General features: G+C 37.9%; 2 protein-coding genes across 12 annotated transcripts in view; one reads left to right on the top strand and one right to left on the bottom strand.

Moving 5' to 3' along the window:
* ARHGAP22 (Rho GTPase activating protein 22) overlaps window positions 1-2,492 on the top strand; it is a 119,929-nt gene extending 117,437 nt beyond the window's left edge. For all 5 annotated transcript variants that reach the window (XM_072340480.1, XM_072340479.1, XM_072340481.1 and 2 more), the window contains one exon: window positions 1,802-2,492. In XM_072340480.1, the coding sequence (XP_072196581.1) occupies window positions 1,802-2,030 (229 nt within the window). In that variant the 3' untranslated portion in view covers window positions 2,031-2,492. The remainder of the gene's footprint in view (window positions 1-1,801) is intronic.
* Window positions 2,493-6,254: 3,762 nt separating this feature from the next.
* MAPK8 (mitogen-activated protein kinase 8) overlaps window positions 6,255-22,748 on the bottom strand; it is a 46,276-nt gene continuing 29,782 nt past the window's right edge. For 3 of the 7 annotated variants that reach the window (XM_072340970.1, XM_072340966.1, XM_072340968.1), the window contains exons 7-12: window positions 20,030-20,101; window positions 17,552-17,734; window positions 15,672-15,796; window positions 14,673-14,736; window positions 12,433-12,510; window positions 10,518-11,465 (exon numbers count right to left, since the gene is read on the bottom strand). In XM_072340970.1, the coding sequence (XP_072197071.1) occupies window positions 11,320-11,465; window positions 12,433-12,510; window positions 14,673-14,736; window positions 15,672-15,796; window positions 17,552-17,734; window positions 20,030-20,101 (668 nt within the window). In that variant the 3' untranslated portion in view covers window positions 10,518-11,319. Of the gene's footprint in view, window positions 11,471-12,432; window positions 12,511-14,672; window positions 14,737-15,671; window positions 15,797-17,551; window positions 17,735-19,596; window positions 19,669-20,029; window positions 20,102-22,748 lie in introns of all 7 variants that reach the window. The other 4 variants (XM_072340971.1, XM_072340972.1, XM_072340967.1 and 1 more) reach the window with 4 other exon arrangements.

Here is a 22,748-nt window from a genome sequence, read left to right as displayed (position 1 = left end):
AAGGCATATGAGCTTTTTGTTGGCACACGTACGTGGAGGGAAAGCAAAGTCAGTACCTGCCTGGGGCAGAGGTAAGGAACACTTGCTGATGGAAAAGCTGTTATTTATCATTATCAACTGCCCATTTTCTCCCTCTTAGTCAGAGGGAGGCAAGTTTTATGGCCTTCCTGTAACCAGTCTGTTCCAGAGCATTTCTCCCTCGAGGTTAATATAATTATCAGGCATTCTCTGTTGAGTTTCAGTAATTCATGTTTACCACCTGGGACTCTTAAGAAACTGGTAATGTCCCGAAGAGGACTATTATTGTGTATGTGAAATGTCTGTAAGTACTGTGAACCTTTGTATTCACAACAGGAGTGGCATGTTTAGGCTGCTCTTGCTGACTCCCAAAGCTTCACGGAAGGAAAATTTAACTGGTAGGCAGATCTGTGGGCTGTAACAGAAATGTAGCAAGAGGTGTGTGGGGCTGCATCTTAGCTTCCAAAGAGTCCGCTTGCATTACAAAACATAGCTGGGTGATAAATGTTGGCTAGGACTGGCAGTTTTTTTCCAGATATTCTGCAAGTTTCTGTTTACCTCTAAGTAAGTTGGTCTGCTGTACTTTGTGATCAGTGCTCATGGGTGTGGCTTTGTAATTTGTTGAAGTTGGTAACGATGATAGTAATGTCATTCTTGCTGTGTGTGAAGGAACAGGGCTGCGGTGCATTGCATTGTGTGCAAAATTGCTTCTTGGTGGTCACAAGATGTTATTCAGGTTCTTCTGAAAAAGTTATTTTAGACGTTGCTGTGGAGGCTGCACGTGTCCTTTTTAAGTATCATCCTGTGTGAAAATATCCCGCTCCCAGTTTCAGAGGGAAGCCAGGCATCTTATTTTCACAGTTGGGTATTAGAATGTTCACTGAACCTGTGATTCTCCTATTTTTAATATGAAGTAGAGTGAAGCATTTCCTAGGAAGAGCCTGTTCTTAAAATTCACGGTCTGACTCCTGTCTGGATGTATTTCTTCTGTATGAACATCATTACTCTGCCTTGCAATTAGGAAACATGAGTGGGAGGACAGGAAGTGATTTCCCTTCTGTGCTTTATTTCAAATCCAAAAACATGAACCTTGGTCTCTGACCTCCGTTCTGAGTCTTGGAGATTTGTGTACAGATGATGAACTGTTTCAGGTCTGTCCTTTAGATTCTTCCTTGTATGAATTGTGGATTTTGTGTGGGGGTTTGTTGTTGTTGTTTTTTGTAAAATTCTGTAGAGTATGAGAAAATTCTGCTCCCCAACCCCACTGTCAGTGACAAACTGTACAGAAAGTACCATAAGATGGAAGGCAAGGAAGGACTGTGACCTCATTCCTAACTAACTGACCTTCAAGGGTGTTCTTCTGTGCTGGATACCTTACAGGGAAACACATTATCAGGAAAAAAAAAGGCTGCTGTTTCTTTTGGAAATTATATATCTGAACGTAACAGGTGCGTTGAGTTGTATCTCCTCAGACACTGTCTGCTCCCAAAAGCACTGCTTTGTAGGACTTGACTTGCTTAGGTATATTAATTTTTTCCTCAAGATACAAATGGAGCAGGATCCAGCTGTCAAGGACCCCCTGCCCTTTAAATTTGGTATTAACTATAAAATGATAATCGGTGTTCTCATTTAAAATTTCCTCTTAGAATTAAGGTATTTTAGCTCTAAGTTGAACAACTTATATTTATCTTAGCCATTGCAGCAGTACTTATCATGCTACTTAACTTAAAAGGCTCTTTTTCTTTTTTTTCTCTCTTCCCTCTCTCTCCTGTTTGGTTTTAAGAATCGAAGAAGCAAGCGCAGACCTGAGGAAGCAAGTGGTTCGGCTAGAAGAAGAACTGGACCAAGAACGAAAGAAATACACAATGCTGGAGATAAAACTGAGGAATTCTGAGCGTGCTCGGGAAGATGCAGAGAAGAGGAATCACCTCCTGCAGAAGGAAATGGAAGAGTTTTTTTCAACATTAGGATGTTTAACTGGTGGGATTCAAAGTGCTAAAGTCCCCAAATAGAACAACCTGATCTACATCACAGAAAACTCTGTTTCTGGCAAAACCAGTGAAAATGCACATTTTGTTACGTTACACTCATGTATCATGGGTAACTGCAGTGATTGTGCTCTCAGTGACATGTGCTCTGTTGTCTTTTCATGTTCTGTAATATTTGGGCCAGCTGGGAAAAGACTGCTAAACGTAATGCTTGAACGTTTAGATTTCAGATTGCCAAGAAAGAGTGGACACAGTTTCTATCCACAGGTCAAAAGGTTCTGGTCTCCATTGCTGTACTTGTTGCATTTTTGGATTCCCTGCACCTTCCTTTTGCTGGTTCAGGGACAATGCAGAGGCATGGAAGATGGGTGAGACCTGGGAGAACCACAGTTCCAGAATGTCACCATGTTCAGCGTGGCTTAGCATATGGATTGAAAATAAGGTTTTTTCCTCCCTGCCTTCTACATAAAGTTTGTTCAGATTTCTCATTGCTGAAGGTGGCATTATTTTATCAAGCTGCTTTGAAAACAGTGTCTACAGAACAGCTGAAAATAATGGAAATGTTGACAGTTTCACTACATTATCCCTTAGGTACCAAACAGTTCCACTGCCTCACAAAAATATGACTTATTAAAGCGTATTTTTTTAACAACCAGATTGGCCACAGAACCACACTGGAGCTTTAAACATGCACATTTTGCCCTGGGTTACTTGTTTTTACTTTGAGCCAAAAATAGGGCAGCATTAGCTGCAAGAAAAAGAAATCTCTCATGAGTTGATATGTAGTGATCAGACATCAAGGTAAGAAAAGGAAAATTCTTATTACAGTCAAAACACACCCAGTCAATGTGGATATTTTAACTTGAATAGCAAAACTACTGTAAGAGAAATGAATGCAGTTAGTATTGGAGAAAGGAAAGGGTGGGATCTATCTTTAACTGTCACGGGAGTGCAGCAGCTGATTTTTTTGGTTACAAGAAAGTTTATGGGGATATGAGAGAATAGAAGGAGGAGTGCAAACAATCCAGTAGCCTAAGTTCACTACTTCTACAAGAAGAACATACACTATTAGAATGAAGCTGTAATTCCAGTATTTACCTGTCAGGGCTCACTTCCCTTCAAGGGACTGACTGACTTTTGGGGAAGTTCTGCATAACATTTGGAGTGCCCCAAAGTCATACAGAAACTGCTCACAGAACACTGTTTCACCAGATCCATCTTGAGGTGGTTTGCCAGCCCCTGCACTCACGCCATTGTTTGCCCTCGTTTGGCAGGCATCTTTGACAGCTGATGCAGCTTAGGAGTCTCAAAGGAGAATGATCTTAACAAAAAGTGCCATGACCACATGAACCGAGTAGGAACTGGTTCAGACTGCAGTGAAGGTGCTCGCTTCATTTAACTATTTAAAAAGAAAAACGACCTTGCTTTTTTTTCTTGCTAGAAAAGAATATAACTTATTATCTGGTGATAACCTTGGAATAGGCTTAAATTGGAATTGCAGTACCAGCAGACTGCGCACCTTCTTTCTCTGCTGCTGTTCTCCCTATCTCACCGATGGCTAAACAGAAGTTAATTTGTTTCTGCCTCGCTGTAAGGATTCTCCTTTCTACAGAAATGTAAACCATTTAAAGCCAGCAAAAAGAAACATGTTAGCCTCATATTTCCTGGTTACAGCAAGTCGAGCAAAGCAGTGAAATATAACTAAGCTGTTTGGGTATTTCAGAACACTTTCCAAGCATGTCCAGCTAAACTGATTTTTTACTACCCCTGTGGTGAAGCACTGTGGTATAACCCTGACTGTTAGCAGGAGCAGCCTGCCACCTGCAGGCAGCAGCATCAGCCTTAACAAACTCCCTCACCCCCCTCGTATTACTAATGGGCACCACCACAGATCACATTCTTCCAGGGTATTATTGCTGGGCACAACTCCTCACTAGCTTACAGGGTCACAGCTGAGCCTGCAAGCAAGACTCTGGCCTGTTCAAATCTATTAAGATGCTCAAAGCATGAGGAGCAGTTCCTGCAATAATGAATCTCAGCTGGAACATCAAAGTGGCTTTAGGCAGCATGAGGTCTAATGATAGTGCTCAAAAATAAACCTCGGTGTCAAAGTATAGCCTGTGCTAGGCTGTAAATAACTCTGCAATTAAAATACCAGGCTGGTAAAAGTGACAGCTTGTTCTACCACAGACATTCAAGCCAAAGTAGCAGCAATCAGGCTATTTTTGTACCTTCTTTTATTCTTACTCCAACATGGGTACTTTTCATTATATCCAACATCCTGACAGCCTACATCCCCATAAACAATTCATACTGCATTACCTTCTGTACGTTTCAAGAGCAGACTAGTCTCTTTAATTCCAGGACACTACAATGAAACCGAGACATACTGATTGAGAGCCTAAAAACAAACATGAAAAGCAAGTAGAAGAACTAAACCAGACTGCTCTTTAGCTCTCAGAGAAATCAAATGAATCAATTCTCAATATTCTTTAAGTACTCAGAATACCAGACAACTGTTATCTACAGCCAGTGTGAGGAACAAACCCACCTATCCCAAGTATTCAGCTTCAAGAGAAGATCACTTATTAGCTGTGTTGAACTCTCTATGATCTAGCAGCCAGAATAAAATTAGTTTTTGTCAGTTTCACAGAGCAAACTGTCTACTGACAACAATTAATGGAACTAACCTTCAGTTGACTGTTGTGCTCCAGAAATATGTATTCCTGTTCTTCAGAAGTAATAGATCTCAGGTCATTTTGAAGATGATCCTCTGAAGAAATAGGCTGCAAGAAGTTTCATTGTACCCCATTCTTGCTAAAATGCACCTTGGCAGGAAGCAAACTCTAAAGCATGGCAAAAGACATGTAACGTTCATCTCCTCTCATGAGCAATTCTGCAAGAAATGAGGATAGGCTCATGCTGTTGGACATAACCCTATGGATCACCGTGTCCTTATTTGAGGAGGTTAATATTCTCTTCAGTGATAGCCTGTTTCCACACTCTTCCCACCACTTCATTTGCCTGTCTCACAGATCTAAGCACACACCCTGTTTTACATTTAGCTTCTTCCAGACCCCTACTATCACCACCAATTAAACCGAAGCCTTAGCAGCAGTTGACAGGTTTGCTAGTCCTAATAAGACACAGAATCAGGTAGCTTCCTGGCCTGGAACATCCCTTCCTACATTAAACAGGTTAAAAAAAAAAAAAAAAAAAAGAACAGTAAAAGAACCCCAACATAAGCATATACTTTAAAAAAATAAATCCAAAGCCAAATATATAATAATATATATAATAATAAAGAATAATAAAGAATTTCTATAGCTCTCCATGATATTTCTAATATGAAAAGAAAAAGGAGTAATGCTAACTTACTGAATGATTCATGTTTGCCAAAGAGGTCTATACAAGCCAGAAGCACTATGGAGAGTTTCAGCTTTAGTTTTATGAGCCAGAAATACTGTTCAAGATGATAAAAAATGAAGCTAATACAGCCAAGTCCCTGACTAGAGCTAGGACTGTGTCAAGCCTTGCTCTATATTCATTTTACTTAGAAGCAGCATCAGTTTATGCTAATGCAGACAAATAAAAAAGAGTATCTCTGAGCCTCACCATTTTCCTAGAAGAACACCTCCTGAAGAGCTGCTCCAGAGAAAGGAAGCGGGCTGCACTATACTGCACACATCTGCAGCACCTTCACCTCAAAAATGGGACGCAGACAACACGGCAGCATGCAGCCAAACACAACTTGAGGGCATCCCGAGTCTTCGTTTAAAGGAACTCAGCCTGCTGGAAATGAAGGTAATGAAATAAATACTGGTAGTGATACCAGTGCAGGAAGCGGTCCTGTCACCCATATTTACTCTTCAGTAAGAGCCCTTCAAAAGTCAGGTATCTTAAAGCTTCTCTGGCAATCAGTTTTGAGGAGTTTTTTTCCTAAAGGCCCAGGCCCTGTGCCCTCACACATGGGAAGGGCCATATCTTAACTCTTTCTACCATAAAGGGCCCAGCAGCTTCATTACCAGGAGGGCAGGCAGACTGTAGTTGGTAGCAAAGAAGCAAGAATGCAGGAAATCCAGCATTTTTTGCCTACAGAGGAACTCAGACACGGGAAGAGAACATAAACACCCTTTAAAATATTTCTCAGGAAAGACCAACGCTAATACAACTCCAGCTGCAGTCTTACTGTCAAGTCCATGCTTGTCATTTCAGCCTAGCAATGAAGAAACACTAAATGCATAGTGGTCAAGCTTTTTTTTCTTTTTTTTCTTTTTTTTTTTTTTCTTTTTTCTTTTTTTCCTTTTTTATTTAAAATATCATTATAACCAATGAACATACTAGATAACAATGTATACATTCCAGTGGTGCACATGTAACGAACTATGGTATGAGCGATTGAAAAAACCACAATGCTTTCAGTAATGCCCCACCAACAGCTTATTTGGAGGGAATAAAGGAAAAACAGGAAAGGTATCAAAATGCAGGGAATAAAAAAAAAAATAGCTCTCCCAATATTTTTCATGATGCATCTTCCCCCTGGTATCTCCCCTGGGACAAAAGAAAACCAAGAATATACTTTAAAAGGGGCAGAAGGAATGATCACAATCATTAAGGTGGTTTTTTTTTTTTTTCCTTTCTCAACTTTAGTAATAAAAGTTAAAGCACTCTCAAAAATAGACTAGATATTGATTGGGCCTACAAAAGTAATTCATCTGTACGCAAAGCTTACGAAGAATTATTCCTTTTGCAAAATGTAAAGGATGAGCTGGCATTACTAGTAAGCTACTTTTACCTACAAAACCAGACTACAATAATAAAATCACCAATTTACAGCTAACACAGTATTCTAGATGTAAATTATTGTACACAAGCTATATCTTACACATGAACATCTTACGTGAAATATATAAGAAACATAACTACTTGTATTGTCTCAACATTGGCCAAAAGGTTCATTTTTCTAAAGGAAGTGTATTTGTCTATTTCACATTCAGTGTAGTTCCAATAGCAAGGGTTAGCTTTGCTTACTGAGAAACATAGATGGTTTGTGTGAGGTAGATCAAGAAAACCTTGCTTAAAATTGTAACAGCAAAAGTGGAAACAATATTATCTGATTTATAACACATCTATAAAGAAGAGAGATCTGGGTTAGGGAGTAAAAAAGATAAACTAAAATATCACTTTAATCCAGTGCCCGTAACTGAAGATAAACAAAACAAATTGAAAATTTAGGTAGGCAGTAGAGTCTTATCACAGATTTCCATTAAAACTGTTTCTAATCCTGTGCAGATTGCTCTCTTTCAGCTCCAGTCCTTAAACTACATCTGGACAGGTGAACCAAAAATTTGACAGGCAAATGAAATATAGCAATGCGAACAAGCTGCTGTTAAGAGGAAATACTGGTTTCCTGGTTGGGCAGGATCTATCTACCTGTAGTAGCTCTTTGACCATCCTTATGCAATGTTGAGATTAATGCCATATGTATTACTGCTGAAGCATTAGAAATATAAAATGTCAGTCAAGGTGCTGAGTTTTTGCTTTCTAACAGAATAGTCTTTATATTCAGACAAGCAATTATCCATAAAACAAGCTGGTGTCAATAACATTCTGCTTGTAGTCTGAAACAGCAGAGGGTGCTATTGCCACAACCATCTCATTTACAGGTCACTACATCCTCTTAAATTCACACATATGTGATTCTGGGGGGGGGGTCAGAAAGACTTACTAACCTTATTAACATTATCTTTGTATCTAGCTGGAATTCTCACCCAGAAGATACTGCTATACATACACTGTAGTAAGATTTTTCTAAACCAAAACCCTGAGCTGCACAGTGCCTACACAGAGAGAAGTGCCATGTCTCTTCAGGTTAGCTGAACGAGTGAAGAAGAGGTGGCCTGGTCAGTCAGGCTGCTCTAACGTTGTTCAGCCGATGCTCTGGCAGTCCAGCTTCCCCCTCACACACACTAACACACACCAATCCCAATTCTGACCCCATTGTCTAGCCTCAACAAATGACATCAGACATCAAAAGACATCACAGAGCAGAAGTACAGCACACAGTAACAGTATTCATCTTACCCTTCCCCTCATTCCCCCCATTCCCCACCTTTCCATCTATTTAAAAACCTTGAGGAACCTACTTCTGCAAAGGGAGAGGAGGTTTTTTTAGAGCCAGCCACAGCTCTGGCCACAGAAGGTGGGAATTAACGTTATTACTGCCCAACTTTTAAGCTCACCTGACATGAAATCAGACACAGCACACTGTAATTCAATCCCTACCAAATCCAATGGGTTGGAACTGCCCTAGAAGTGGAGCACTGCATGCACTTTAGTAAAGCCTGTTGTCATGAAAAGATTTTGAAATCATCTACTAAAGCTTAATATTTCAGTAATAAAAGTTACAGTGTATTAGATAGCATATTAGCTGGCAATAGAACATACAAAAACAGTTGCACTCAACTCCTTAGTTTGCTATTTGTGGCAGCGTACAATTCTCTCTGAAATCATTTCATATTTCAACAAATAAAAAGAGATGAGACTTGTCTACTGTTGCAATGACTTGGTTACTGAGAATCTGAATCACCAGTCTCTTGAATTTGCCTAAAATGCAATCGACTGGAAGAAAAACAGAAAGTAACACTGCTATGAAGATGATGCTAGAAGTGGACTATGCATTCCAGCATCCAGAGCTCTGACCTTAGTGAAATAATCCCTTTAAATATGGCTCGCTTCATACTGTGACAGGTTGCAGAGGACAGTCCCGGCCATTCATTAACACTACATTAAAAGAAAAGAGAAACTTCATTCTCCTTAGATATTATGAGCAAAATGAAGTTACTGCCAATTGTTTGCTGTGATAATAATAGACGCAGCCTATTTATGTTGAAAGGAAAAATAATGGTCAGATTCACTTAATATGCGTTTTAAAGTAAATTTTCTTCAGGACACTGGAAAGTGATAGCAACAGTTACTCTAAACTTTCCAAATATTTCAGTCATCACTGCAATCCAAGGGGGTCCACAATCAATTGAAATAGTGATTATATTTAACAAATCCCATTCTGTATACCACCTACTGGAATCTGGAGTTGATTTTGTCAGTCTTAATTCATACTCCAGGTTCACCCTTACGTAGCAAATTAGTACTGTTCTGTGACCAAAAATTTTGGCTTAATACTCAGCTTAAACTTTGATTAAAAAATAATAATAATAATAATTACAAAATAGACTGTTCTACTGATCTCTGTTCAAATCGAGCAGATTTTCTATGTTCCAGTGTGAGAAAAATCCAAATAAGACCTGCCTATTCTGAGATAGATAATATACAATTTGGCAGGAACCCCTAAAAATATTTGCCTTAACAAATGTGGCTTAGAAAGGCAATATTGAAATATTCCATAAAAATGAGGAAACCAAAACGACACACACAAATAGCACTTACCAGCCAGGCCAGGGAAACAACCGTGCAGTTTATCAATTTAGTCATCTTTGAGACATTCTCACTCCTTGAATCCTTCCTTTTTTCATTCAAAGCCATGTTAGATATTGAAAGCTTTGCTGTCACTTGCATTTTTCTGAAATTTTGCTGCAAGGATGAATTTCCCTCTTCCCACTCTAACCACAAAAGAGACTCAACCCAACAAAGTGAAGGAACTGCACTGAAGAGCGTCAGTCATTCCTGGATGACCTTTGTAGCCCAGTCACATTATTTGCTTCTGCTCTGTGCCTGGCAAGACTTCTGTAATTTTCATGCTCATTTTGGTGAGCATTACTAATTTAAATTCCTCTTTACAATCTAATTCACTACACAAACAATGTGTCTACACATGACAATCGATTACACAGCCTAGCTTCACTATGAATCTGCATTTCCCAAAGGAATAAATTCTGAATGAATTTAACTCATACATAAACTGAAGTCAGTTGCACATAAATCATTCTGTAAATATAAAATGTAAACAGTTAAAATACTTCTGTGAGGAGCAGCACCATTTTACATGACTATTTAGAAACTGTTCTACATATTTCAATATATCTTTTGCTTAAAAATTGTATTGAAACCTGGAGCTTCAGTGCTGAAAACTACTGCAGATCAACAACTTAAAACAAACCATTATTAAGATTTCTGCTACACTGGTCTCACGGTGAAATGAAAGAGTTGTATATTAATTTATACAGCACTATTTCTCCCTCCTTTGGATGACATATATTGCTCACGTAATGCATTAGCTACAGGAATCCTGAGATTCTTCTACCACTTCATGGTTTTTAGCAATCACTTACTTTTGGTGGAGAAAGAAAAGCTGAGGTTTTGCCCCTACTGCATTCACATCCTTTCCTCTTCTCCCCTGAAAGCACTCAGCTGCGCAGACAAAAGTAGTAAGAAACTAAACTCCCAAGAACCATATACTACGTGGAAGTATAGCTACAGCATGTTGTTTTCCCTGTTGGCAGTCTAGATGCCCTGGATACACCTTTGTTTTGTGCACAAAAACAGGCTACAAGCTAGAAGTAAACAGTTTATTTGCATTGTAATGTATTATTCATGAAATATCCTCTTGTTTTATGGTGATCACGAGATTTGGCATGCCACAATTGTGCAGAAGACACCACATCCCTTTGTTAGGTTAGATATTTCTGCAGCCTTGAAGATAGGCTTTGCTTCCTTAAGATCATAAAACCATTCAAATGAAGTTACTTTACAAAGGACCGTGCACTGTTTCTCTAGCAAAATTCAGTAATTGTTGCTTTTACTCGAGTATTACAGGCAAGTGGCCAAAATGAAAGAGCACGTTATTCACTGCCAGCACCACAGCAGCATGCTCCAAAAAGCCTACAGCTGACTGCATCCAACTTTCTCTCCCCTTCCAGCTCAATATGGACGTATGACCAAGCATAAAACTTTGAAGGATATCATGAACAAAACATTTGGAATAAATTCTAAATTTAAAAAAATTGAAAACCTATAAAATCTTAAATAATACATGATATGGTAATGACCACAACATTAATATGTGCTTTGATAAAACAAATCTTACAAATTCAGTAAAAAAAGATCAGCAGCATAATAGTAAAGCAAATATGCAGATTTCAAAACCACAATAAAAATTATCAGGTTTAATATTTTACAGTTAATTACAGCAAAAAAAGTGGCTGCTTTTAACACAACTTACAGTTTAAAATTACAGCACTTTATGATGAATTCTATGATTATTTTTGAAAAAACACTCAAAAATACCACCAAATTTTAAAGGTGCCCTATTAACGACTAAAAGGAACCCCCTCCCACCCCCCAAAAGACCAAGTAGTCATCTACAGCAACCCAGAGGTCCAGCTGAGGTTTCTAGACTGCTGTCTGTATCAGAGGCCAATGTTGGATCTGTTGACATTGAAGACACATCATTGACAGATGACGACGAAGATGGATGCTGAGAGCCATTGATCATTGCTGCACCTGTGCTATGAGAAACAAAACAGCAAATCAGTTGCAGATAAGTTGCATGGCTCAGCACTTGCATTAGTCTCTCTCTTCCTAACAGCCACTACTTCTCCCCGTTTTGGCAAGTCTGAAGACATGCATCTCAACCCACTGTCAACGTAAATAAAATCCACAAGTCATACAAACGTGGTGCTTTATGAATGCTATGTTAAGAACCACAAAACTCACATGACAGGACACCTGCCTAATTACAGTAAATGCTTGTGACTGAAGGTTAAAAACCACGAAGATAACAGTATACAAACCCATACAAACGTGTTGAGAACTGAATTAGACAATATCTACATATTTTGGAAAAGGAAATGGCCCATTTTTTCATCAGATCCTCCCACTTAGTCTGGGAAATAGCAAGCATCCATCTGGACTGCATACAGCCAATTTTAGATATGCTGCAGTGCAAAGCCAGGATATCAGTAAACTCTGAGGAGAGTCAGCAGCAGCAGCTCACTCTTACCATCTTGCTATGAAGTTCAGCTATGTTTTCTGAATACGCTCCATAATTTTTCTGTTTAGAGGAATCTTTAAGACAGACAATCTAGAAATCCTGTTTCATTACGTAATAGATACGAGTAGTGGTTATATCTTTATGTTATACTGCACCAGCTACAAATTACACATTTAACCAGACTATGGCAGTGGAGTACATTCCAAGTACTCCACAGAGTACATCCTGAGATCTTTATAGAGGATTGAAATGAAGCATCAATAATATAGGAATTTATCAGATTAATAAAAAGAAATATTCCACCAAATGATGCCAACTCCACATTCCATTCAAATAAGCGCAAGCTCAAAGAGAACTCTAGAGATTATCAGTCATTCAAGGGCCTCATTTTTGAGCCAGGTTATAGTTGGATATCTTGAATAGCTTTACACTCTCCTGACCTATGTAGTTTTGTACTGTGCTATTATTGTAACCAACCTAAAGGGGCTGGCTGCCCACGTATAACCCCATTCTTGGTTCTTTCCTCCAGGTCCATGACTTCCTTGTATATCAATTCTGAAAATGAAGGCAAATAAGGCAGAAAATTTAATTTGAATACAAACAAACAAAAAAAAGACAGTTTATCTCCCATTAAATGCACATCTAATTTTCTTAGTTCTGTTACTGTTTAGAATTAGTTTTGAACAACAGGTTGTAGATTACAGAATAGGCAAGTGGCATCATAATATACAGTTCTCTTCTGCTGAAGCTACAATGGCCTGGCACTCTCAAGAACACACTGACATTGGTCTCAGACTTCTGTCCAGACAGTCTAGGGACCTGAGGCTAAACTGAGTCTTAATGACTACTATGTTTTTATCATTGCCTTCTTTAGTAGAGAAGAATCAGATCAGCAGTCTTCAAAGGACCATGCAGGCTGTTCTATAGAGGAAGTTTCTCTGTCATTAATTCATTCTCATCTTTAAAAAGCCTTTTCACACACTTATTTTTCTCATAATTTATTCTGTCTGAAGATCTGAAAAAAAAATCAGAACTCTTACAATTTAACCTGCCTTTTTCCTCTCATAGGTATTTGCCTCAAGAAGGTAACTGACCAAGATACTCTTGGCAAGCAGTAGATTTTATAGCCCTGTGTCCATTATCAAGCCAACGCAATGAAACTGCCAAAAATATTCCATTAAATATTTTTCCTAATTTTTTAGAAAAAGAAGTATTATTTTCCTTCTGGCTATACCAGAAAGGCTATACTACTCTGATATTTCCTGCTAAACATTTTCAGTACAAAGTATTACATCAGTCAGTGCACTACATTCTTGCTGAAAGCAGACTCAGTGTTACCACTAATCCTATGAAGCACAAAGAACTAAATGAAGTATCTGAGATAGAGCAAGCAAACATCCTAAATAAAAGCACCTTGGTTATAATAAGTGAGAATGGTTATGGTCTAAGGCACTTAAATGCACCTTGGAGACAGGCTCTCAAGAACTAACTAGCATGTGGCCTTGCACTGGGAGAGCTACATGCCTGCTCTAAGCTCAGTGAACAACAGAATTATCAATTCAGGCTTTTGTTCTGCCTTTCACTTAGGCATAACCAATACCAATTCTGGAACACACTAAATCCTCTGATACGTTAAATCATATGAAGGATGGCAGTGGTCCAAAGGAAGGCATTATTTCAGTGTTGTCAACACTGTACTAAGTAGGCTATGCAAAAGAGTTATACGTTTTAGAGAGGGCAGTTAAATATTGTACTCCTACAGTAATTCAATCATTTACTTATGTAAACAATTCTAACAAAAGTAATACATGCTTTCTGAAGAACTGTAAGGGCACACTATCATCTGAATTGTAAAAGCAGCAAAGGAAAACATATGAAATCAATAAACCATATATGAAACATTTCTCCACTGGAAGTGGAAGTTCATTTATCTTTATAACATATCTCCATAGGTCTTTAAGGCACAGTGACTGTCTCTTAAAGTCAAAGGCGTACAGAAGGCTATAGTGAGGTTGTGGATTACAATACATCAAATACCAACAGATGTAGAGGCAGATGGCATTTTTTCATAGCACCAGGGCCTTTGCAGTAGCACATTTTTTTTAGAATCATTTCCAAATGAAACAAAAGCTTTACATTCAAAGATATTCCCCTTGTTCTTTATGAGTATAAAGAAAAACCAGATACAAAACCAGCACTGGAATCTAAAGCTCACAGTCTCAGAGGTAATCCTTATGTCATACTCTGACACTTCAGCCCCAGCTACTTTCCCAGGACTCTGTGTATGAAAGCACTGCTATCTCCCACATGAGCTACAATCTCACTATCTTGCCCACTGCTAACACTCCTTATGGTTTCTCCTTTCTGTACAAATAATGCTAACACACTAATGTTTAGACTTGCATGCTCCAATTCATTCATCCCTTTTCCCAGAAGTGTTTCCTTTTCTAAAAATGCTGCTTTACAATTTACAAAAGGTGACTCAAATGAGCAGGCCTACAGCTGAGTGACCTTCAGCTCCCTACAAAGACTCATCACCTTTAAAGAAAACGTTTCCTGTCCTGCCAACCAAGAGGTTGTAAAGCATTGATCTATTCCCTTGCCATTTCAAGCAGTTTAAGTATATACTATTACATTACTCAGAATCTTAGTAACAGTAAGCCTAGGAGCCCATCAACATTAAAACTCTTCAGGATATGCAAAAGGATCATTCTCACCTTTCCATTCTTCTATTGTGTGCTCCCTCTCATCTAACTGCTTATCTGGTATCTTTGGTGGAGGCTGGAAAAGAGAACTAACTCATGATAAAGCAGTCAAAGGGGACAGACAAACACAATTAATGAAAAATGGAAATAAGATATTCGGAATAAGATCCTGATTTAAAAATACTGTATTTATGTAGTCAAATTCTCTCTCATACTTGGTTCATTTTCTAGATGCTGCTTTGTGTTTTCAGCTTGTTCTAGTTAGCTCATTTGTGAATATTAGTGTATTAATTAAAACAGAAACTGAAAGGGCTGATAATAATGCTCCTAAACTGCAGTGGCCTCAAGCACAAGCAGCCCTTTTGACCTATTTAGAGTTGATTATTCATATTCTCTCTAGATATAATAGATCAGCAGAATTCTAATTGCTTTTTTTTCTAATTCTTGCTTTTTCTTAAAAATGAGTTTGTTTGTTTGTTTGTTTTTTCTGATAGACTGAGATTATTCTTTAAAGGAAGATTTTCAGTTAATCTCTTCTTTCATCAGTGTCAGTAATTCAAAGCTTGAGATCTTGTATCAGATTTTGCCAAAATACTTATTATTTACTAGTTAAAGAGTGCTATCAATTGCTACAAGTAGCAATGGCCAGGAGCAAACAAGTGGAATACAATCACTAGCAGTCAAACCATGCTGAAACAACTGCAACTCAATCAGAACTCTATATTGGAGACTTCAAATTCATTGCTCCATGTCAAGGAATTTATGTGCAATTATACACAAACCACATACACAGGTACTGCATCTACCTGCAAGTCTGTGCCCATTCCTATTACTAATTCAAATAAACATATTGACCAATGTCAATAAAAATTATTATTACTGCTCAGTTAAGCTTCTAGTGAAACAAATAGAGCATGAAGCAGCCTCCTCTGAAGCAGTTACACAGAGCACTGAAACAAGTCTGCTTTGATAAAAGATCTTCCTCATTGGAGAACAAAAACAAGGACTTACAGCTTCGGCTTCTGATGGATCATACCAAACATTGATGTATGGGTGCTGGAGGGCTTCATCCACAGAAATTCTTTTGGAGGCATCTATAACCAGCATTTTTGATAACAAATCCCTTGCTTGACTTGCTGCAAAAGTGATATGTTCTACTTAGACAGGTGCCAAATGCACATAACAGTATTTCAAAGCTCATAAAGAGAGAAAGCTTAAATAACAAACTCCATTTTATTATTTATACAACCCTCATGTAATTTGAGGTTTAAGAAAATGGTGCTTTTGATAAAGGAAGGAAAATGAAGAGACAAACGTTTTGGAAAGAATTTATGACTGTGTACTATTTAGAAAAAAAAAAAAAAAAAAAAACATTCCATGGAAGATAATTCTACAGCAACTATGCATAATCGTCCTACAAGCAGGCAAGGGAACACCAACCACAGAATATTTCTTATTTATCAAGCTTGTTACCAGGACAATAATAATTTTAAAAGCAATCTGAGAATAGAAACTGAGCAACTAACAGAAGACTAGATAATAGTTGTAAAAGATTTTGTTTTAAAAATAGAGGACTGGGGAGAGATGGACATATCAACTCCTCCTTCATACATCCTTTTCTAATCTCTCTTTTCTTCCTCAGAAAAACAGAGTAGAGCAAGAAAGCACCCATTATTTTTGCTTAAGCAAAGATTGGCTGAAATATGAGAAGGGATGTCCTCCAGCTAGGAGAAAAATCTTTACTGGCCAAACATGGACAAGAAACAAAATGCAATAAAAAGAAATAAAACCACACAAATACACTGAAGACAAATGCAGTGGCCATTAATTAAACTGGCCATTTCGATGTAAGACTAGTAAATCATCTGGATGGAAACACAGTATGCCACAAAGCCATCAAGTCATTTCTATGCAACATCCAACTGCAACACTGCAACTTCCATCAACCTTTTTTTTCAGTTAGCTAACTTCCCTTTTAGAAAGGGATATTCAAATTCAACTAAATGCTGAACTCATCACTATGAAGATTGAAAGTAATTGTACAAAGTAATAACACTTCATCAGTCTGGAAGGAGAGAGAGAACACTTCTGAAGTACTTGAAAGATAAATGCTGAAGAAGGAAAAGCATTGGTTGTGATGATCCAAAAGGATATAATACATAAAATATGTTATGAGTTTCCAGGTATAGCTGAGGTTTGTATTTTTTTAAATTAGTTTTCTATGGGCAAAGTATTCGTATATAGTAAATAGGGCAACCTTGGATAAGCAGGTAGAAGAAATGATCACATAGTTCATATGTCTGCAGAACATAATACCTACTAGGATTAGAGCAAGGTACATGAAGAAAGCTGTATAAACCATATTCAAGTAAAACCAGCTACACATCACAAACAGTTTAAATACAAAGAATTCACAAAGGTGAATCCTAAACGTCTGCAGTTTTCCATTTTTTTCCTCAATGGTTAAGGCTTGCCATAAAGGCCTTACCACGATCACATCAAGTGACAGATGTCTCCCACCAGGGTTTCGGTATACACCGCCCTGGGCATGCCATCCTTACCTGCTGGCAGTACAGAAGGTCCACTATGGCTATGAAACATCTACACTCCCCTGTCCTCTCATTTTTCTCTAAGCCATGTCTGTTACTGAGAGGAATATACTCCCGTTTATTTATTCAGATATCTAAAGAATAGGAGCTATTCCAGAGAATATGAGAAAGTGGTGGTAACCATACCTTAGCACTTCCATCTGCCCCCATTACATAAATATTCTAACACTTAAATCCTTAACAGGAGGATTTTATAGTGAACAAAAGCAAGATGCATTTCTGTTCAGTACAACACAGTTTAAAAACTTTTAAAATATAGAGCACACAAAAGGCAGACCTTACCTTTAAGTTTGTTGTGTTCAGAATCAGCTGGGAAAAGAACATCTGGAAAGAGTTTCTCAAAGCTGTATCCAGCATACTTGGGTCTGTTCTCCACGTAAGTTCGAACTGTGGGCTGTAATTTCTTCATAAATTCGGGGCACGGTGTTCCTAGCTGCTCTATAACTTTATTCCATTGATCAATATCTAAGGTTACACAGCTAAGAAAAAGTGTCTAATTTTCAGCTAAAAGTTATGTTAAAACCAATATCCAACAGAGATTAAAACAGAGAATTACCACAAAATCTCAGCTTCACCATTAATTAGGAGTATCTTCATAGAGAAAAAAGAGAAGCAAAGCAAGACTGCATCTGAGTATTGAAAGCAAGATGTATTTTACTTGAAATAATAAGAAATAACTGGCAAAGGATATACTTCTGCAAAACAGAGGAAGTTAAAAGACTCCCCAGATTTAATCATAAACTCAAATAAAAGTGTTTGCATTATTGTTTAAAGACATTCGTAGAATAATTAATGTCCTGATCTTAACTGACATTCACAGTATTCCAGCTAATGAGTGTCATCGAGGAACTGAAGAGAATCACCTCCTACAGCTGCTTTGTCCTTCTGCCTCACCTCGGTAACTCAGCTGAGTTCTGGACTGTACCAAATCAGTGATCTCACACTGACAAAACACAATGCATAGCACTGTGGCAACGTGAAGGATTAAATTCTGGTGCATGCAGGTCAGCAACAATTTTGTCAGTGTCTTCAATATAGAAATGAAAGACTTTCGAGGCCAAGGACGTAACGTTACCTGAAAGGTTTATACCAATTAGGGGACATTGACTAACATTGACTAACTCGTGGCATTCACATAATTTCCCCAGCATTTTCTTTTGGGCTACTGCCCAAGGCTAGTCACTGAGCTCCCTAAGTCCATAGGTGGATCAGCAGGCCCTCTCTTAAACTTCAAGGATTTTTAAGTTCTACAGTGCTTTAGCAGAGGCTTTGAAGGAAAAAAAAAAAAAAAAAAAAAAAAAGATACTGCCTGAATTAAAAGTCATGCAAGCAACCTGGATTCACAAAGCCAGAATCGTGCAACTAAGGCAATGACAGGGCTGTGTGAAAGCATGGACTCCCTGGATCGCCTTGTCGTGCCCCAAATGCTTTACCCAGTCATCACACCAAGGCAGTAATGTATTGATTTTTAAACCATTAACCTGCAACAAAAGCAGGAAAGATTTCTGATGGCATCTCATGAACTACCAGTGAAACAAGATGCCAAATTCCAATTCGATTTCCATCAATTTTAGTGAGGATCCAGAGTTCTCAGCTCTGTTTGCTTGCAGCAGATCCTTTGTCTGAAGCATTTGTTCACAAGACCGCCCACACAGACACCACTGAGCCATTCATGGAATAGAAAGACAGGAGCACCAGATATTTCTGAAAGCTGTTTGTAGGATCATTTCTGCATACAAAAACAAAACACTCCAGAGGACAATCATTTAAGCTGGTTAGGAATTTTTTGTAAACGTCTCCTATAAAACATAAAAAAATAACAACACCTAAATGTGCTTGGGTACCAAATGAGATTACTAAGTTATTACATAGAAATGAGCTCCAAAGCAAAAACCAATGCATGTGAACCAGTAAAACACCACCTAAACAAACAAACAAAAAATGTCTCTCTTAAATATGACAACATCTAAAACCAATGGGTAGACAACTATATCAAACTGAAAACAAACAAAAAAGGAAGAAGGAAAAATAAGCCTGCTCACCCATGTGGTATTTTGTTCATCTTGCTAGAATTTCTCACTTAGCATTAATTTCTAAAGACCACCATGCACATTAAAGCTATTTGTGCTGTTGTTTTGCTCTAAGTGGTAAAACTGTAGGCATTTTTGCAGCAACCTGGAACCAAAATTACGAACTCGCAAACGTTGTTTTCAAAAGGCAGTTTAAAAACAGTAGTGTAAAAATTTGATCCACCTTAACCTGGACCTAAATCATTGCGGTATCTCTTGACCTTTTCAAACTACATCTTAGGCCAAAGGTAAGGATACGATCTGTACCAGGAAATAAAACACCACCTTTGATCATTTCTCCCATGATGCACCCAACTGACCAAATGTCAACTGAAAACAAAATGCAATGGTATTAACAGAAAAGATAGTTATCAAAATAAAGGAAATAAAAATATCCAGACGCACATACACATGAAGTGACCATAAAAAGCATGTGTAATGAAAGTGAGTGAAGGTGAACATACGCTAACTACAGGACCAGCAGAGACTATGTCCTACTGCTAGGTGCAGCCTGAGTTAAAATGAAGTCCTCAATTTTTTTTTTCCAGTGTTATTGCAAGAAAAATTCATGTCCATTTAATATAAAAAAAAAATAAAAAAATTGCACAATATGCATTTTCATGACATAACATCAATAAAAAGGTTAATCACTTCCTAACTAATTCAACCTGCTGCAGCAGCACAAGGATACAGTCCCTTCCTGGAAAGAGGATTTTGTGGCAAACCATTTCGCCCATAATGCACCCCACAGACCATAAATCCACTATGTTTGTAGCACAAAAAGAAGGAAAAGCAAAGCAAACGGTCATTTAAAATTAAAAGAAGCATAACATGATTGCATTCTATAAACTGCAGAGACAGCACAGGAAGAAGAGCAAGTCTTTATATTAATCAATGAAACCACTTTTAAGAACATGGTATTTAAGGATTAGCTTTTAACTGTCTCAAATACAAGGCAGAAAACCATCCTTTTGTTCAATACAGTGCAGGAGCTACAGCAGAGAGAGAGATACACATGAATCAAGCAGAGTAGAATCACGTTCTTCAAGTTCTGAGGCCTGCAAAGCTCTGTCAATAGAAAATGCCCAATCTCCAAGACAAATTTGTTGAAATTATTTTCATTGTAGTTACAGAAATCATTTTAGGAGTAGTAAACTAAACTGTCCGTTCAAAATACCGGGAACCTGAATAGTTGATACTTTCAGGAGCAGAATTAGTTATTTCATAGGAATTTGCCATCAGGTATTCCTGTAATTCAGATTACCACGCATATCTCTCTCCCCATAAATAAGAAGCAAATACAATCAGTAAAAGATCACTTAGAATTTTAGAGGATCAGTTAATGACAATATTAGTATGCTCCTAAGAGATTTCAAGTTAAAATTCTTTGGTTTAAAAATATTTCTGTAGTTCTGTTGAAATAACATACAAACAAAAAGTTCAATGGCAGTGGTTTTTTTTGTTTGTTTTTTTTGTACAAATAATTATTTTCTACAATATCTCAACACAAATCATTAAGCAGATATACTCATAGATGCACAAGTTCACTTTTTACAGGGATGCCAATTTTTCTGAAGTTGCATTAGAGATACTCTGTTAATTCCATATGCAAATATATTTCTTGATGCCATAATTATGCATCTGTATTATGATGAATACTCTTAGGTCAAATGTGAGACCAGAAGTTCAGTTAAGCAGAGAAGAAGGGGATTTAAATGAGAAAGACTGTATACCAAAAATCACATGTGAAGGTTGCGAGGGAGCTAAACAATTTCAAGCAGGCAAAATTACTTCTTATTGAGAACATTCTCTCCTTCTTATGTAATAAGTTCCTCTAAAATAGTATTTAAATAGTATGGTAAGAGATCACAACTGTACATATTAATAGGTCAAAATTAAGGGCCTGGTTCATTTAAAAATGATTTATGATAAGTACTGCTTTCCCTTTAAAACTCTTTTCAAAAGTTTATTGAAAATACGCATTTTGCTGCCTTCACGAACCAAAATATACTCAAACCCACTGTAAATAACGTGTCCAATGTGATGAAAATGCCTCCTATAACTGCATGGAAAAGTCTGGTAAGAGAAACAACAGGAGTCAGTGATCTGTCTTCATGCATCACAAAACTCGGGGCTGAGAAAAACATTAAATACAATTCCTCTGTTTAACCTACAAACCAGAACAAATGCAGAAGTTGACTCTGTTTGGGTCTGTTTGTTTGGGCCACTCACTCATTTTTTTTAGAGTTACAGATTTCATATGTGCATACATAGCACCAAAGATTACTGCTGTCCAGTATATATTTCAGTCATCAGTACATGTATTTCAGTCTCCCCTCCTCTTGTCTGAAGGGGAAGTTCAGCAGGGAACTGAAACAGCATGAAGATGCTGGATGACCCCACTTTAAATGGTAGACTCTTTTTAACTGTTATTTGTTGTCACGTTTCAGTATTTAATTCTACATTAAATAAATTAACCTTTACTTTAACTATGGGTTTTAGAGGGCTACAACAGGCATCGATGTCAACACGCGTGGATTCTGGGCAGCTTATAGATCTCCCAACAAGTGCATCCTTTGTACTTGCCTTGCTGCCCTCTGCAGCCTTACTGAGCTGTCAGTGGAGCTGCACAGGAAGGAACTCATCAGGCAGCGACTAGAACAACAATTTATGTAAAGAACCTCTTTATAGCAGCAGTAAATACAGAAGGAAGTACAGGCTGCCTCCTGAGCCAGTCAGCCAACAAATTTACATTCTGTAAAAAGTGTGATTCTCAACTCAATGACCACATATCCAGGCTTTGGGAAGATGTTATATGCTTTTTTATATGAAAGTAAATTTGGATTTACCTTCTGCTGCAAAACACAACTCTTGGCTTAGGAAGGGGGCTGTCACTATCAAGGCCACTGGCAACAACAGGGTGCTTTAGAACACAGTCTGTTTAACTACAACAATAAGCCTCAGCAGCATTTGAATGGAAAGAATGTTTCATACTTTTGCAACTCAAAATGACATAAATGTTGTGAGAAAATTTGAACTGGGCAATCTATGACACAAAACCTGAGACCTCTGCCTTCTGTAAGGCAGCTGAATGACTCAGTCTACAGCTTTAGGTTTTTGTGACTATTGCCTCTTAGCAGCCAAAGCCTTCAGGGAAAGAAAAAAGAACGAAAAACTTAAAGCTGTGCTTTCCACAGAACTTCAGCAGTTAAAAAAAGTAACTTACGTTTGCTTCACTCGACCTCTGTCTTGAAAGTTACAGAAAAAATAGCCAGCTGTACACCCTATCTGGCAGACCAATGATCCAAACAGAAACATAAATCAGACTTGAAAAAAGACCTATTCTCATTTCTTTGAACTGGATTCTTCCACTGTCACACTGATAGGAGTTGTTCTTCCTGGCTTTCATA

This window comes from Excalfactoria chinensis, chromosome 6 (assembly GCF_039878825.1).
Source record: "Excalfactoria chinensis isolate bCotChi1 chromosome 6, bCotChi1.hap2, whole genome shotgun sequence".
NCBI classification, from domain to species: domain Eukaryota; kingdom Metazoa; phylum Chordata; class Aves; order Galliformes; family Phasianidae; genus Excalfactoria; species Excalfactoria chinensis.
This window is presented reverse-complemented; position numbering and strand designations above follow the sequence as displayed.